Below are 17895 nucleotides of genomic sequence, written 5' to 3' on the forward strand. Positions count from 1 at the left end.
AGTTTAGTGTCTGCAGACGAAACCTGGATATTGTTTGTATAGAGAAGGGGGGACAAAAAAGGGACTGTGTATGTTTGTGTGTGCGCGATTGTGTATATCGTATATGTGAAAAAAACTCAACTTGTATATTTTCCAAAGTGACTAATGATTTTGAGTGTCTCTGTTCTTTGGTGCTTGACTCGAGACACTTGCATTTGTGTAGCTGCAGTTGTATAGCTGGGGTAAATTGTCATAGATCTATTGACTTCAATGGAGTTTTGATCAATGGTGTCAATGGAGCTCAGCTGGGGATTTGCCCCAGTAGAGGTCCTGGTCCTTCAAAGGGGCTGATTTTCAGACAGTGCTGAGCACCGGCCCACTGGTAAGATATTTCAAGTTGGGCACCCGAAGATGGAGACACCCCAATTCCTAGTCTCTTTGGAAAATGTAGTCCTTCCCGCCTCCTTGTGCATGCAAGCCACAGCTATTACTCTCAAAGGACTGCCATCACCTCCCTTCCAGAGACAAAGTTCATCACAGGAGGGGTGAATAATTAAACATCAAGCTGGTATAAACCTCAACAGAAGAAATATCTTTTATCTTTTGGCCATTTACTCCCACTAGAAATAATGGCAGTTCTTTTACATTTAAATATAATTCTTGGTTGGTTGGTTTGTCTTGGCACCTGCATAGCAGAAATCTTTACAATTCATTACAGAAACGTCCCTCCCCCAGCTCTGATCCTCCCTCGGATTTATTTTTGCAGCACCTGAGTCCTAACAAGCAACACCCTCAAGGTCGAGAGAGAGTAAGATGTGACCCATTTATGATGGATTATAGAAATAACAAACATGCCTGGCAGTTTTATACAGCTGCTAGAACGGGTTTAGTTTCCAACAAATGAAGAATTTCCTCTTCCCCCCCCCTTTTTCCGTATATTAATTACATTTTACAAATTTTCTTTTCTTTTCTTTCCCCTTTCCTTGTTTCCTTTTTCTTTTCATTTTTTTTTTTATACAGTGAAAGGATCAGTTACTGATGTGTCCACAGAAGAGTCTGGGTTAGCAGAGTTTGGCTGTCATCTGGTCCGACTGTTTGAGGATCTCGGTGTTGTACAGGTCTAGTGCATGGTTCACGCGGATGATCTCGCTGTTGGTCAATTTCAGGCGGTGCTTGAGCATACAGGAGAACAGATCCAGCTGGGGCTTACCCGGCGCCACGGGGGGGGCCAGTCTGTTGATTCGGTCCCGAATGTCCAGCAGCAGGAGCATGACGGAGGATGAGGAGTAGAACTGCCCACCTTGGGTGTACGACTGGTTGACCTGCTGCACAGCACTGCGCAGCAGGTCGGCGTTGAAACGCAGGCTGTAGCCGTAGACCTGCACGTCCGAGATCTTGATGTAGAACTGACGCTTGCTGGGGTCAGAGAGGTCCACGGGCCCTTGGCCCGTCTCGTTGCGCAGCAGGGAGGGCAGCCGAGTCCGGCTGCGTAGGTAGATGTGGACAGTCTCAAAAAAGGTTTTCCATCGGTTGCCCAGCAGCAAGGTCCAGTTGTAGCACTGGCTGTTCTGGAGGCGGCTTTTCTCCCAGCGCGGGTAGCCGAATTCCCCGAAGGGCATGTTCCAGCCCTCCGAGTGGCTCCCGCTGAAGGGGTTGACGTAGACAAAGAACAAAGGGTCCAGGCTGCTGTTGCGCATCTGGCATAGGCGCAGGGAGATGCCGAGCACCATGTGGATCAAGTCCATCCGGTTCTTGCTGCTCTTCAGGGTGAGGGACATACGCTTGCGCCACCTGGGGTCGAAGAAGGTGTCCAGGCGGATCTCGTTGCTGATGAAGGTGGCGTGCACGTAGAGGCGGGAGTCCATTTTCTGCAGCAGATACTTCAGCTCCAGATCCTGGAAATCCAAGTCTGTCTCAAAGCTGACGAACTGCTCACTGCGCTCCGAGTCCACGTTCTGCGGCTCGCAGCGGCCCCGGTACAGCTTGTAGCCCTTGTTGCACGAGCCGCAGAGGGAGATGTTGGCCAGACTACACATGGCGCAGCTGTTGTTGCCCCCAATGATGCACGGGATGGGGCGTTGGCACAGGGTGGTGCTGCCGTGGCACACGCAGCTCCGTTGGCTCTCCAGGAAGGTCCCCCAGAACCCATTCTCGTTGCAGTAGAGCAGGGACTGAACCCGGGTAAGCCACTGCTGTATTGTCCTGCAAACAGGAAAACGAGAACTTTAGCCTCAAGGCTACAGATGGGCTCTTACAATTGAAGCTGCGCCCCTATTAAGGGTGGGGTGGGTCTGTGAGGCAGGGTTTCAGAAGCTGCATGTTCTGGCGTCTGGCATTTGATACATCCTGGTCCAATCTCCTTCCAGGTGGAGAATTAGCCTCCTCCTCCACTGGAGGATAAATGCCCTTTAAGAAATAGCTCTGGGGCAGATTCCCTATCCTGCATCACTCCCTTTGCGCTGCACAGACCATGCAAAAGAAAGACCAGCTGGCCTCAATTTCTTGCTGGGGGTTCACCAGTGTCCATGAGTCATTAGTGGGAGTGGAACTGACAAGCCCAACAAGGGGTTGCAGGGAAAGGCCCCTTTCACTATCCCCAGCTGGCAGCTGGTTCCTTGAGGATCATTACCAACTGCTGCAGGTTATAACAGCTTCTCTAGGCTGAGACTGGGCAGTGACTCAGGGCATCCTCCTAACCAGCCCCTTGCTATCCCTCCCTTTTCAAAAAAAAAAAAAAAAGAGCTCACAATGTAATGAGGCAAACCCCTCTGGACCCTTGATCAGCTGATGGTGCACAGGTGAGTGATGCCAGAAAAGAAGCCAGAGGCTTGGGTGTGTGGTCATAGTCCTGCTATAATGCCCTCATCCTTAAATGCCCACAGTTTCAGTACCTGCCCCTATTACTCCATACTGCAGTACCCTCAGTTCATAACTAGCCACTACTGCCCACAGGGACCTCCTCTTTCTAACTGTCCCCCCACCCCGTAGTGCTATATAGATACAACAGCCTCCATGTATTCCATCCCTGGAATCCCCCTTAATGACCAAGACCATAACCCCATATATGGCTTCTCCAACACCCCGTAATGTTGTCTTTCTGACTGACCACCGCTTAGTACCTCCTTTCTAACCAGCCCTCCCCAGAACTCCTTGTGCAGCTGCCCCTCCCCCCTCACTAATGAATACTTCATTGTCTCCTCTGGGCAAAAAACGTTCTTGATTGGGCTGTAGTGAGAGGACTGGCTAATGACAAATTAGGATTCAGTCCCTGCAGAACAGGAGGAGTGATTATGGACAGAGGCTCTCAGAGCTGGATTAGTGAAATTCATGGCACCTGCATAGCCTGACCGCCGAAGAATCATTAAGCTGTGAGCTGTATCAAAGAAGGCATTAAATGATATAGCAGCAAAGAACAGCAAAAGGACTCAAGGAAGAGAAGAGAAGAGAAGAGAAGGGAGGGGTGAGGGAGAGAGAGGTGGAGGAGACAGAGAAATGGAAGGGAAGATATAAATAAGGAAGAGGGGAGAGATGTGGAAAAGAATTAGAAGCAGAGAGGGAAGGAGGGAGAGGTTAAGGAGGAGTGTGAAATAAAACAGAGGAGAGAAAAGGCAAATGGAAAGAGAGAAACTGACAAAAGGAGAAAAAGAAGGGGGGTAGAAAAGAGAACCATGCAAGGGGGGTGGGGATATAAAGCAGAAAGAAACTGAGTGAAAGGCTCAAACTGAGAGGGACAGGGAAGTGAAATGATTTAATAGGAAAATGCTGAAGGCTGAGAAGTGTGAAGGGACCATTAGCACATTCCTCACTTGGCATGAAGCTGCCAGGGTCTCTCCCCCCCATAACAGCTAACCAGAACTGTCCTGAGAGTGGGAAAAGGCAGAGAGAGGCTAGGGAACTTGGAAACAAGACACTGACATCTAAAACGTCACTTTCTTGTCCTGACTGGAAAGTAGGACACTATGCTCGAGTCAGGGAAGGAGTCAGCATCCATGTCCCCCTTGTCCTGAAGTGCTCTAACCACTTGACCTCCTGACTACAATATAGGTGGATCACCTTCCCCTCAAGGAAGCACAATTCATTGCTTCTGCTGTACGTGGCAATCTAAATATAAAACTGCAGCATTAGAGCATGTGCATGGGAAATAAAACAACCCGCCCATCTGCCAAATTGTTTTTTTGTCTGCCTGGGTGAAAGGCTCATTGATGAAGCACGAGGTTCCTGTGATGGAACTCCCCGCTCAATGGCAACAATGGGAAATCACAGGTTGCCAGGCTCACAGCAGCTATGGTGTCTTAAAGAGACATTCCAAGCTCCCACCTACACTGCAATTTCCACCATGACAGTTATAACAGAGGAGCCCACGGGCAGCAAGACGAACTCAGGAATGAGGCACCAGGCTGGGGCTTGAAAGACAGGCGTTCAAGTCTTGGCTCTGTCATATCATCTCTTTGCATCTCCGTTCCCTGTCTGTACCGTGGGGGCATTCCTTCCCTAGGCTTGCTGGGAGAACACATTTATTGCTCTTCGCAAGGGACCGGGGCCATATAGATGGAAAGCGGATGCGGTTTGTGTCCTGAATTGTGTCCCTGCTCTGTGCTAAAAGGTGGGGCAAGGCCCCAGGGAGTGACCCTTTTGGGAACAGGCAAAGGAAAGCGAATCCGATCCAGGTTTTACACTGACCCCAGTGCACAGCTGGCTTCACCAGCTCTGTGCTGCCCTCTGAGGACTCCTGGTGTAGGGAGCATTCCAGGCTAGGGGTACGGCGAGAGTGTTCTTCTGCCCAGCAATTCTGTGTGCGTGCAGTGCCATAAGCTGTCTCCCCTCTGCCCTTGCACCGGCCTCGGTGCCAGAAGAGGGATACAGCTGATCCGTCTCGAGTAACGCTCGTAGGCATATATCTTGCTATGGAGACGCATTGGTGTGGTAGGAGCTGGGGACACATCCTGCAATAAAGCGGCACTGGCAGTGATGGCCACTCAGCCCCACAGAGCAGGAAGAAATTTGCCCACTGGAGAAGAAGCTGAAACCAGCCTCTTGGCCGGTTGGTAAAGAGTAACTGGCGGAGTGAATTTGATCTGACAATGAAGAGAGAGGAAGGGGCTTCTGCTGAAGCTAAGTATCAATGACTCCCCAGCCCCAGTGATACCCATCATGCAGCACGAGCCACTAACACATGAGTAAGGAAGAGGAATTGAGAGGCCAAAGGGCTGCACGGACATAGGAACCACGCCAGGGCTATGGGTGAGAATATAGTTTATGCAGTGGGTGTATGTGTAGAGGTGGGGTTCATTGCAAGTTGATTGGGCAGTTATGGTGTTTGTAAAGCAACACATGCACTCACGCTATGTGCCAACATAAATGTCAGACTGTGTCTCTGGGTTTTGTAAATATATAAACACATACACTGTACATAGACTTAAATAACCACCATGCACACTCTTATCTTCAAATAATAGAGAGAAATACACTACACATGATTTAACAGCTACATATGCCTATACCTACCTTAACATCAGGGGCCCATTTTAGCTCTGGTGTAAGCACAGCTCTATTGATTTCCTTATGCCAGGCCTGAATTTGGCCTTCCATGTGCATCATGCACTCAAAGATTCCCTGTGCACATAAATATATGGCCTGATTCTCTTCTCCTCTACACTGGCTTTACATGGAGGTAACTCCACTGACTTAATTAGCATTGCAGTGATGTAAAGCTGGTGGAACAGAATGTGGGATCAGGCCCTTTGTGTCTAATTCTGAGCTCACTTACACTGGTGTAAATCAGGAGTAACTCCACTGAAGTCGGTGGAATTAGATTGCTGTCAAACCACTCTAGTGAGTGCAAGAGACTAAGAGGGGCAGGAGGTTGGTTATGTGTGACCAAGCACATTTCAGAAGATGCTCTACACGGATATTCGTCTGGGCTGCAAATGGCTCACTGCAATGAAAAGCCCAATTTATAGCTGCCACACACACACACATAAGATAAACAGAAATAAGCCAGAATAGTAAGAGTTGACCTGATAGGAATTAGAGAAATATGACCGTGATCTGATTCTGTAATTGCCATTGTGTGGGAAACAGGCCTATGTCCTAGTCCAGCCTCGATGCTGTTTGGATTGTACAAATGCAGACTGCCCTTCTTCCCACCCACTTTCTCTCTGAGCATCCCATCCAAGAGGAAGCTGTGAAGAACAGGAAAGGCATCTCAGCCAAGATCTGGAAACTAGCAATTTTCCTCTTCCCCAAATCAGCATTATGAAGTGGTAATGGGAAGGGAGCAGATGATGGTACAGTGTTTTCTGTGTCTCAGCAGTACGGAGATGCAAGCAGGACAGGGGAAAAAATACCATCTGCTGATAGCTGCAGATATATAGATAGATAAATAAATAAAATAAGAAGCAAAACCCAGAGCGTGCCTAGGGACAAGCTATAGACATGAAAGAAAGAGGTGCAATGAGAGAGAGAGATTGGATAGACAGATGTAGAAACAATCAAGAAAGACAGACACCATCTGAAAGCAAATGTCAGAGGAAACCAATATGTTTTGGATGGGTGTCTCTTGCTCCCTCCCCCCAGAAGGTTAGAAGTGGGGGTTAAATTTCCATGTTTTTTTGTTGTCAGATTCAAACAATCGCTCTGCAATGCTGTGAACACTAAACACATTGTGCTGGCACATTAGAACCAGAAAATGAGAGGGACAATAAACTGACTTGTCTAGTGCTTGCTCTTCAAGCCCTGTCAAATGCAAAATACAAACTACACACAACATGCATGGTGCATGCATTAGCTCTTTACATTTCTGTCAGTTCTGTCTATTTGTGTCACCTGGCTGCAGTTGAGACCAGTGAACGACCCATCACCAGAGATGAAAGGGAGCTGCAGGCAGAGTGGTCTCTTTGAGGGGCCTTTGCTTTGGAATAATTCGCTCCCCTCCCTCTGGTTTAAAAGAGTTCAGATTTGTTGACCCTCTGGAAACACTTTCTTTGGGCAAGGCTGAAGGACAGGTCTGGGGGAAATGTGGGATGGTAGCTATGTGCGCTAGTTACAATGTGAAATTAAACATTTGATTACACATTTGTGTCAACATTTCATTGACAAATAAAGGGGACAGAGGATTTGAATATTTTTGTGAATCAGCCCCTTCTTTCTCATCAAGTGATAGTTGCCATGATGGCTTGATGCCATAGTGAAGTGAAAGTATGTGTGACTATTTTCATTCTTAAAGACTGTGAAATGTATTCTTCGCTAATGACAATAAGGCCAGCATCCGGGATGGATGGTCCTCTGTGTGTACTATGTATTAACTCTAAAGTTTTAAAATAAACTTACGTGTGCCCATTCAGTTTTCAATTTTAAATACATTACTACATGGTTTAATATAGGCTACAAGAATTAAGGAGTCATTTCTTTTTTAAAACCTATGAACCTGACATGGACAATGTACTTTTAAGAAACAGCAGATTAATGCAAATCTTTACACATTTGTCTTCTTTCTTTCTTTCTTTCTTTCTTTCTTTCTTTCTTTCTTTTTCTCCACTATTGACAAAGGTCAGAGTGGTATCATTCCAATTACAAAAATCTCTACCCTCTCTTTTTCTTGGAAACACTTCCTCTTCTGGAAGGAGGGCAGTGAATGGCAATTCTATTTCTCTCTCCTTTAGGTTGCTATTGAATATACAATGTACTTTTCTATAATGCTTTTGTGCACGAGAGAGAGAAAGAGAGAGAGACATGCTGTTAGTATAACCCTTCCATCCTTTCAAAGCCAGTGGCATGAATGATAAGCATCTGTCTCTATGAACTGTGTACAATTAGAAAATTAGAATGTTTCCTAGCCCCAATAAAAAGAGCACTGAAATACATACCTCTCTCTCCATATCTGTCTACCGAGCCAGTCCCCCCAACTTAGTACAAATGCGGAATGACACATAAGAGTGGAAATGATAATATGCCTGGTGGTGTTGACTTAAACAAATCAAACACATCAGTCAGTTAAAAATTCAGCTGCCAGCATCCATTTCATCCTCCCTCACCCAGCTTTTATAGTGCTTGTTGGAGGCTCCCTTTCTGCCTGGCTGGCTTTTTAAAATAGAAGCGAAATGCTAACGACATATTTATATAAAAGCTTTGTATCAGCACAGTTGGCTGCATATTTGTTAGGTATTGTTTTCTGCTTGTGGTGGTGGTGATGATGCATGATTCAAAGATAATATATGAATGTCTATGTTACTTCTGCGTAAGCCAGGTTTGTTTGTAACGACTTAGCCAACCGTCTAGATGGGTCAGTTTGAAAATGTTCTCCAGAAGAAAATAAAAATCCTTTAACCTTGAACTATCCCTGGTGTCCTCATTGGGATATCGTCCACCTGCACAAAAATCCTCTGTGATTAAAGATGCCTTAGGGACCTGGAAGCATTACATGGACTGTATATGGCTAAGTGAAAACTCAAAATGCTCATTGCCCTATGGATAAAATAGTTACAAGAGCCTCTAGTTAGCCAATTAATTATCTCTCGAAATAGAACAGACAGCTGATTAAGCTGGTGAAAAAAAGCAGTTCATCTACAAATGCTAACTTGGCCCATCCTCTCCCAGAGAGACTTGGAAGACGCCAGGCCTCATTATTTCCAGGGTTTCAAGCATCGCTCCTCAGTTCCAGACAAGAGCTAGGACAGGGTGAGAAATGTTCATTGAAACCATGGAGACAGAACTCCAAAGATGGTGGGAGACAGCTCTAAATCCCGCCGCCTGGAAAGGCTGGGAGGAGTCAGTCATTACTATAGAGTAGCGACAGCTGCTATAGCTGTGACTGGACACCCATTTCCTCAATAACTCTGAGCATGCCTCTCTCCTTCTTTCACGCTCTCATTTGTAGCTCTGTCACCAGGGTCTGAGACACTCCAGGTCCACAGTTTTGCTCTGCATTGCTCTGAGCTTTGTAAAAGAAAGAGGCACCAAGTATTCAAAAAATAAAACAAAACAACCCCCCCACTGTGCTCCTCACTGAGGCCATCAGCAGGGGCACCTGCCATGGACACAGGAGGTGGGGGTAAAAATACCTTTCTCTAGGCAGCTGGTGGTTAGGGTTGTGCCGGCACCGGACACTGAGGCCAAAGAGTTTGCGGGCAGTGCGTTGGATCTTCTGCCGTTGGGCTTCCATGGAGCTCTGCAGGAGTTTGTATCGGTTCTGAAGATCCCAGTCATTGCCCCAGTGCTGGTGGATGCTCCCGATGGTCAGGAAGTGGTTGTTAGGTAGCCTTTTCATGAAGGATTTAAACTCATCTAGGAACACACAACCAAAGTGACAGTCTTTGAGTGACTCATGCTATACTGGGGGCACAAGACCTAATACTAGCTACTGAAGCAATGACAGCCAAGGTGCAGTAGGGCCTTAATGACCAGCTGAAGCAAGCTGATGAGCATTAATCCTCAGGTTTGTCATTATCCTCCAGGAAGCCCCCTAATTCTGTGGTTGTCATTGCTATTATAAGGGGGGATTTGTAGCCAATGCATGTTATGGGTGAGATATTTTCCATTTATACTTGCAGCAGCAGGACATAGATGGAGAATTAATACTCCAGGGCATGGGATCTTAACCTGGGCGGGTCACCAAAGGCATTGTGGGATTGTACCCACCCTGCCACTGCTAAATGGGAAGGGCTCCCGGCAAGGCCCTAGTTATATGGGATGGGGGATTCCACTAGATAAAATGTGGAGATTAGAGCTGTTTAAAAAATGTTCAAGTGAAAAATGTTTCCATTTAAAAATGGCCTTTCTTTCAAATCCAGAAATTTTCATGAATCAATTTGGTTTGTTTGAAATTTTCCATTTTTTGCCCCACCACACCAGAAAATGAAAAATGTCGTCACTTTTTTCTGTCTTTCAGTTTATTGTTTTCATGTATTCCCCCTTTCCTTTCTCTCTTTTGGTGGCAAAATCAAAAAAGGGGAGGGAGAAGAGAGAGGGAGGGAAAAAAGCAAAGAGCAAAAAATCCAAGAAGCAAACATTTTCTAAACCAAAACTTTTCTACAGAGATTTTCTTGAAATTTTTCAAATAAATGAAAAATTGTTCCTTTTTGATCATCAAATCATAGAATATCAGGATTGGAAGGGACCTCAGGAGGTCATCTAGTCCAACCCCCTGCTCAAAGCAGGACCAATCACCTACTAAATCATCCAAACCTGACCTTAACTATAATCAATATTTTTTCCCCACTGTACGTTTCCTATTGTTCAACCTCTAACTCAAATCTAGCAGCCTAATAGAGAAAGTCTATGTATTAGCTGATTAGGTAGTTAGGGAGGTAGATAGATATTCATCACCATACAATCTGAGCACCTAATAAAAAATAATCACTACCACCACACTATAAAGCCCATAGGACATATGGTTTCCTACATCCTTCCCCAAAGGCAGCTGGGAGATTTTCTTTTTTAGTCATCTGCATTCCACTCAATTTATAATGTGGCATTCAGTCCCTTTCTCCTCCTCCCCCTAAAATGACTCCCTCCCATTCCCCTGTCCTCTGAAACTATCATCATGTATAATTGCTTCTGTGGACCACACTGATTATACCTAGTACCTTTTAGCAATAAAAGCTCTGCTTTTGCTTCCCGCCCCTTACAAATCAATTTCCTCCAAAGACGGCTTGTGTGAAAGGCCGAGCTCTTTTCTCTCTGATGATGGATGTGCCATGATTTTGTAGAGACGAGGGGTTGAAATTTGAGTTCTTTGTGTGTATGCTGATACCAGCAGCACAAGACTCGAGAAAAACAAAACCAGCAAAATAAAAGCTGCAGGGTGTTGGTGCCAAAAGCTAAGGTTGACTTTAAGAAGACCAGTTTCTTAGTTAATATTTATATGTATTAAAATGGCACCTAGAAACTCCAGCTGGGGTTGGTACCCCTTTGTGCCAGGCACTGCACACACATAATAGAAAAACCCTGCTCCAAACAGTTTGCATTCTAAGTTGTAGAGCTGGTTGGAATTTTATTCCTCCCTCCCCCACAGAAAATCTCCCACAATGTACCACAGTCTTCCCTTTTGAGCCACCCAGTGTATCATGGGAGTTCCACAGCTCTGGTTTATCATGGGAGATGTTGTCTGGCTGGGGAGCCCAGCCTAGAGAGGAGAATGGAGGAATAAGGTACCTGAACTACAACTCCCATGAGGCACTATGGTAACATTTCCAAATAATTTTTGTTTAGATTTCAGCCAACATTTTTGTGGTTTTCAGGTGTTCAGTCTTTCAATGAAAAGTTGAAATTTTCCAAGGAAAGCAGACACTGTTACATGCCCCCTCTCCCCACATTTACTCAAAACGCAATTTTTCATCCAAAACAGTTTTGAAGGAAAATTGTCCAGCTCTACTAATTAGACAAGATAGAAATAGGCTGTGTTATTATGCCCATTTTGCAGATGGGAAACTAAGGCATACAGCAATTATGGGGGATACTCTCAGCTGGTGTAAATCAGTATAGTTTCATTGGCTTTAAAGAAACCACACCAGTTTTCACCGACTGAGGATCTGCTCTCACATGACTTTGTGAGATCACACAGGGAATCTGTGGCAGAAGCAGGAACTGAGGGTAGATTTTTTGAGTTGCACTCCACTGCCATAAGCTCATGTGCATCTTAAATTCACAGTTCCCTGTTCCCATTTTGGTTAAGAAGGCCTAAGGGATAATATTGGAGATTTTCATCAAAATGTTTTTTCCATGGATGAAGACCAACTAAATAAGGAAGTTTTATTAACACAGTGAAGCAAAATGCTAATTAAACCTTAGATTTAATGTCACTTTCCACTTCAAGGAATACTTTATATGGAATGTAACAAATTGATGACTGAAATGTACCAATTTGATATACAAAGTACAAATAGGTGTCACTTCAGCCATCATTGAAAGGCATCCACCTCTGGGAAGGAACATGGCAGCAGTTTAAGTGCACACTGCTACACAACATACCAATTCAGACCAGTTTTAACACCTCTACACTTTCAAAATATGTCTGGGGTCTTTAATGACAACAATGGTTAGGATGTGAGATTCTGATTCTCCTCTTATACCAATTTAAATCAGGAACAACTCCATTTAAGTCACTGGGTCAGCTCCTTGGGAAATGTAAATTGGCATAGCTCCATTGACCATGCTGATTTGCACCAGCTGAGGATCTGGCTCAATGGTTCCTCGGTATAAAATCGGTGTGGGAGCAGAACCACTTGGAGCAGCAGTGAGCACACTTTCCAGGCTCTGAACTATAGATGAGCCCTTGGCAGATCAGTTGAGGCCCACTATAGGGCACCTAGGTTAGACCATCAAGGGGTCAGGAGCCTACAAAACAATGAGTAACAAAGGACCAGCTGAGAAGCATGGCTGTGATGCTGTGAAGGCCCTCCCTCCCGCCTCCCCCAAGCCCAGGGCAGTTTTCATAAAAAGCATTTTATCCAAGGCCTTGCACCATTTCCTCATTGGACAAAGGAACATTTGTCAATTCAGAGCCTGAATAGAGCAGTTACGACTTAAGCACCAAATTGCATGAAACACCATTCATTTCAAACCCCCAGCAGAGCTGGCCAAAAGCCAAATGTGCTCCAAATTTGCTTTGGGTGCATGTCATGTCACACAACCCCAAAAGGAAAGACCCTAGGAGGGCAGTCCCTTCCTGACAACTTGCATTCCCACGCTGGAGGCAGGTATAATTTGGCTGCACTAACAAGTGCATGCAGTGTGGGGAGGAGGGGACCAGTGAGCACTTCATGGATTAATTCCCACTTTAAAAGGGGTGTGTCCAGGCAGGGGCAGGAGCAGTAACTCCACCCCTCTAGTGACTGCTGGGTGGAGCATTTATTGTACCTTCCCCACAGGTGTAACAAGGGCCAATGCCCCGGCATCCTACCCAGAGCCCCTGAAAGCATTATGCTTTATGAAAGCCTAATAAGGGGCCCAATTCAGATCTATGTTACACCAGCATCATGCAGACAAAACACCAATAAAACCACCAGACTAAACCACATAAAAATCAGGAACTTCAGGCCACCAGACACCAGCACTCAGATAGAGCTCCCCCTCTCCCCACTCACCCCCCCGCCGCATCTCCCCACAGCACACCTCTGTCACAGAGGGCCTTAATCTGCCCTGTGATATATGCACATGAGCTGCCAGTACACCGATAAGGAGTGTGTAATTCCAGGATAGCTAAAGATATGTTCTGCACCATTTACATTGTGGCTAATCTATAATGAAGCTAAATATCGCTCCTGTTTAACGATGAAATAGACCATTTGGAATGCTAGCAGGGCCAATAAAAAATTTTCCATCAAAACTGGGTTTGGATAGAACATTGGGTTTTCTACGAAACAACGTTCTTCATGAAAAGTGTCTGCTTTACATGAAAATATTCCAATTTTTGTCCAAAAAAATGAACATTTGAAAAACAAAATCTTCTAGATATGAGACCAAAAATATTTCGTTTTTTCCAGTGTGGGTGGGGAGTGTTTAATGAAAGGTCAAAATGTTTTCTGGAAGAGAAACCCATTTTCCTAACAGCTCTTGCTCTTCTCATTCTTAAAAGAACAACAACAAAACCACAGAAGCTGGAAAACAGCCCTTTTCCCTGGTTACCTGAATTCTCCAGATCTTTATAAGCTTCCGTCCAGGACTTGCCCATGTTTGCCAGCGTGTACTCCATGATCTGAATGTCGGTGATGGGACAGTTGCATTGTGGGAATTCTTCAGCACACTGGCAGCCACACTGGCTGTTCCGACACACATACTCTCCCTCTCCATTGCACATGATGTAACTCAACGCAGACTGGACAAATTTCTCCTGTAAATACTGAGGGAAGATGATCTGGAGACCTGGCGCGGAGACAAGAGCAGGGAATGTGAAAATAAATGCTTTGGGTTGCTGTTCCTTTTTTTAAACCTGTTTCATTAACAGCTTGGGAAGGTGACACAGAGGCATTAAAAGTTGTTATAAGATTTCTTCCCTAGTTATCATGAGCAAGGAATTTGGGGTACAAGATTTATGCCTCAAGCGCCTTGCAACTGGTGAGCTGAGATCTGATTGCATCTGCTGGCCTTAAGGAGGTCATGGCGTGGGGTATCGTCTCAAAAGCCTTGGAAAATACACAACAGTATGTACTGCAAGAAGAGACATAAGGAGGGAGTCCTGTAGGTGAAAATGACATTGTTATACTATTAGGTGCTAGAAAAAGCCTGCTAAAAACCTGTAGCCTCACAGAGCTGCCTGGGAGGGGCTGCCTCTGTACCCCAACTCCAGAGTCCCCTCTATCCCACACTGGGGGGAGGTTGTCTCTATTCAACTCAACCCCAGACTCCACTACAGTATGCTCCACCCTGGGACACAGTGCTGGCCTTTAGGATGGATTTTTTCAGCCTCATCCACCAAGCACTAGTTCACCCATAATGAGCGTTATGCCGTTCCGACCTATTTTGTTGGAAACTAAATATCTCTCATGGTGTGGAAATGTCGGACCTAGGCAAGAAAGATGGAATGAAGGAAAGGCTAGAGAGAGGTAGACAGAAAGAATTACCATAGACAAGAAAGAAAAAATACGGGGCGGGATTTGTACTGGTGGTTAGGGATTTTGGAGCCCACGTCCCACTGAGTATGTGCCACATTCTTACTAATGGAGACTGGCATAGTTCCACTGACCTCAATGTAGCTTTGACACTTTACAAATCCTGAGAATCTAGCCCTACATACGTACCCGTTTCCACGCACACACACACACAATCGCGTGCGCACACACTCTAGATATTTTTCTGTGCTCTCCTGTTAAAGCCCAAGTCTGTGGACTCCCTGCAGACGGCCTGGGGCCCGATAGGATTCACAGCTGTTTCCTTGTACCTGATAAGTTCTGCTTGTCAGACTGTGTCAGTTTCTGCAATGCATGAGGCAGGGGAGAACAATAACTATGAGTGAAGGAGCCTGGCCTGATCGCCTTTCCTCATAAAAGGCCCAGGGATTTCAGACTGGCAGATAAAGGAGTTTATGGCTTGAACAGCAGTGCTGAACTCCAGTGTAATGAAGGCACACGGGTCAATTACCGATCTGTTTGTGTTTCTATTGCTCTGAATTACAGTATCCATCGCTGACAGCTCATTGGAGTGGAATGAAAATAAGACAATAATTCACAGGATGAAACTGTGGAGAAAGGGCAGGAGGGCTGTGATCCCATTCAGGAGTTCAGCCCCCGTCTTTGGGATGAGTCATTTGCACTCTCGGTGATAGAAAGGTGGTTGGGAGCTCCTGAGAACCCACATCAGTGCTCGTTTTAATGGACGCTCTTCCCTTCTCTGGTGCAGGACGGAATAGCTCAGGTACTGGGGAATAACCAAGGCACAGGGGACATCCCAGACCTCCTTTTCTTACCCCCTTGTGCACAAGACATGGTTTATGCAGAACGCCATGTCCACTGGCAGTGAGCTGTCCAATTGTCTGACCTAATTCTCAATCAAGCGCAGAGCAGTGGCAGCTGCCGGGCAGAATAAATATAGTGCTGTCTTCAGCCAGAGGTAATATTTGGGACACATGCATGAGGAAAGGGTTTGGGGCCTGGTTTTCAGAGGTACTGAGCATTTGTAGCCACCATCGATTACCCTGGAAATTATGGATTCTCCACACCTCTGAAAACCACGTCCTTCGTGACTACTTCTCTGCAAGAATCAGGGTTGGTGTGGGTGTCAGGGGGAGCTCCATCAGACAATGGGGCAAATACAAAAAGAGGGTGAGCCCCTGCATGTCCTACTGATCTCTCCTGGGATGGGTCTCAAGAAGAACCTCAGGACTCCTCCTTTTGACTCCAAAAGGGATTGCAGGTGCTCAGCACCTTGCTGGATTTTGCCCTGCACTATCATCTTATCCATCTATAGAAGGAAATTTCCTTTTCAAACCTCAGTACTGGAGGTAGGCGAAGATCTCCAGTTGCCAGGCTCCAAGACTTTACTCCACTTGCCTTGGCAATGGAAAGTGAGCACGGAGCGGCTAAGGACTTTAAGACTTTCAAAGCATCTGGAGAAAGATCTTTGAGACCCTGAGGGCTCCTAGATTCACTGAGGACCTGGGGCAATAGCTAGCCATGAGCTGGACTTATCACCTTCCATGGACCCTAAAGGAATGATCTAGGTTCCATGGATTTGACTCAGTGCTTTGTCTACACTCTACCGGAATGGCCTGTCCTGGCATCTGAGATCCCATGCAAAGCCTAAAATATTGTTATGCTTTTCAGTTCACCAAACTTTCTTTTTTAACCTTAGTTGGACAGCAGCACCAACATGCTTCCCCATCCCAGCTAATGGGGATTGCTTTCCCATGCATAACAACCCAGCTAACCTGTGGGGAACCACCCTGTACATATGCACACATAGCTAGACACATGGTGCGCACTTCTGATTGACACTCATCTCCCCCTCACTTACAGACCACAAATGTACACTCATACACATCCCCATGCATGTACACAACGTATACTGCATGGCCAAACATGCAGAAATACTTTTCAAACAAACACCCCCTCATATACAATACATGCACGCGCCTATAGTTACACACACCCATAGAAATATGTGCATCCTCACAAATGCTCACTAGCAGGTCCTAATGCTCATTTACACTAAGAATGCTTTACACTGTGTAAACTCATTTACACTCAGTTTAAGACCAGGTGCTGGGGTCCCTACCACAGACAGGTGGTGAAAGGGTTAATGTGGGCCTGACAGGCCAATTAACCCACCCGGTTGCTCCTAGAGGGTAGGCCAGACTTAATTAAAGATGAAGCCTAGCTGGGGAGTGGTACAAAGAGAAGCAGTGTGGAGCAGAAGGCAGAGAGTGAAGAATTCTGCAGTCACTTTTGTGGAAGTAGAGAGACCTGAGGAAACAGGGAGGCCCTGCATGGCGAGAAGGAAATCTGACGGGGGGAGGGAAGGTATCTGGAGGACACAGGAACGAAGCAAGATCCTGTGGCTGACCCTGGCTGAGGACTGAGTGACAAGAAGAGAAGCCATTGCAGGGCCAGAGCAACCATCGGCAGGGGGTGCTAGGTGAGAGGGACCCACACCCAGCCGTGAGTGTGTGCTGGATGAGGAAAGCCACACACCCAGCCATGAGGGGTTCACCAGCAGTCAATTCACCCTTCTACAGGCCCCTTCATGATGTCAGTGTGGTGTAAAGGGCGCTTAGTGAGTACAGGCCTGATTAAAAGTTGGCCTAAGACTCAATCTATCAAGGCACTTAAGTATGTATTTGCATTTAAACACATGAGCCGTCCTATTGATTTCAATGCAACTACTAATGTGGCTTAAAGATGAGCACGCGTTTAAATGGTTGGCTGGCTCATGCACTCAGATGCATGCATTTCCAAAACGCGGACTTGGACACAAGAAATACAGCTCTGCAGCTTAAAAATTCCACCCATCCTGCTGAAGGTGTTTGCCTTTCTACGGGAACTCCCTGCAATGCACAAAGATTATCCTCCAGGCTAGGAAATCCCGGATAGGGGAGGTTGAATGTTAAGGTTGTAGGAATATAATCACACACCCCTACACTCCTGTTCACATGCACACGTAAACACGCAGAGGTGCACTCAGACCAGAGACAGGTATGCACACCTGTGCTTTCTCACCCACCAGGCTTCTGGGAGACTGCACACCTTAGATGGTAACCCATTGGTCAGGATCAATCACAGGCCGAATGTCTGACACACGGAAGTGCAAAGGCCCTCTTTAAAATCTGGAGGGAGCAGAGAGAGGATATGGGAGCTGGTGTGGGAAGGGACCTGAATTCATCTGGAAGGGGTTCCTGGAGAGGTGTTTTGGCCTTGGCCTGGACATATCTAAAAAGCATATTGCAACAATGCAGGCACCTTCACAGAGCCCTGCAATTAGAGCCGA

At 46.1% G+C, this 17895-nt stretch overlaps 1 protein-coding gene across 3 annotated transcripts in view; it reads right to left on the minus strand.

Annotated features, from left to right (window-relative positions):
• Positions 1 to 550: 550 nt before the first annotated feature.
• BRINP1 (BMP/retinoic acid inducible neural specific 1) overlaps positions 551 to 17895 on the minus strand; it is a 96825-nt gene continuing 79480 nt past the window's right edge. For all 3 annotated transcript variants that reach the window (XM_048822894.2, XM_048822892.2, XM_048822893.2), the window contains 3 exons: positions 13603 to 13839; positions 9039 to 9261; positions 551 to 2181 (listed from right to left, as the gene is read on the minus strand). In XM_048822894.2, the coding sequence (XP_048678851.1) occupies positions 1041 to 2181; positions 9039 to 9261; positions 13603 to 13839 (1601 nt within the window). In that variant the 3' untranslated portion in view covers positions 551 to 1040. The remainder of the gene's footprint in view (positions 2182 to 9038; positions 9262 to 13602; positions 13840 to 17895) is intronic.

This window comes from Caretta caretta, chromosome 16, assembly GCF_965140235.1.
Source record: "Caretta caretta isolate rCarCar2 chromosome 16, rCarCar1.hap1, whole genome shotgun sequence".
Lineage (NCBI taxonomy): Eukaryota > Metazoa > Chordata > Testudines > Cheloniidae > Caretta > Caretta caretta.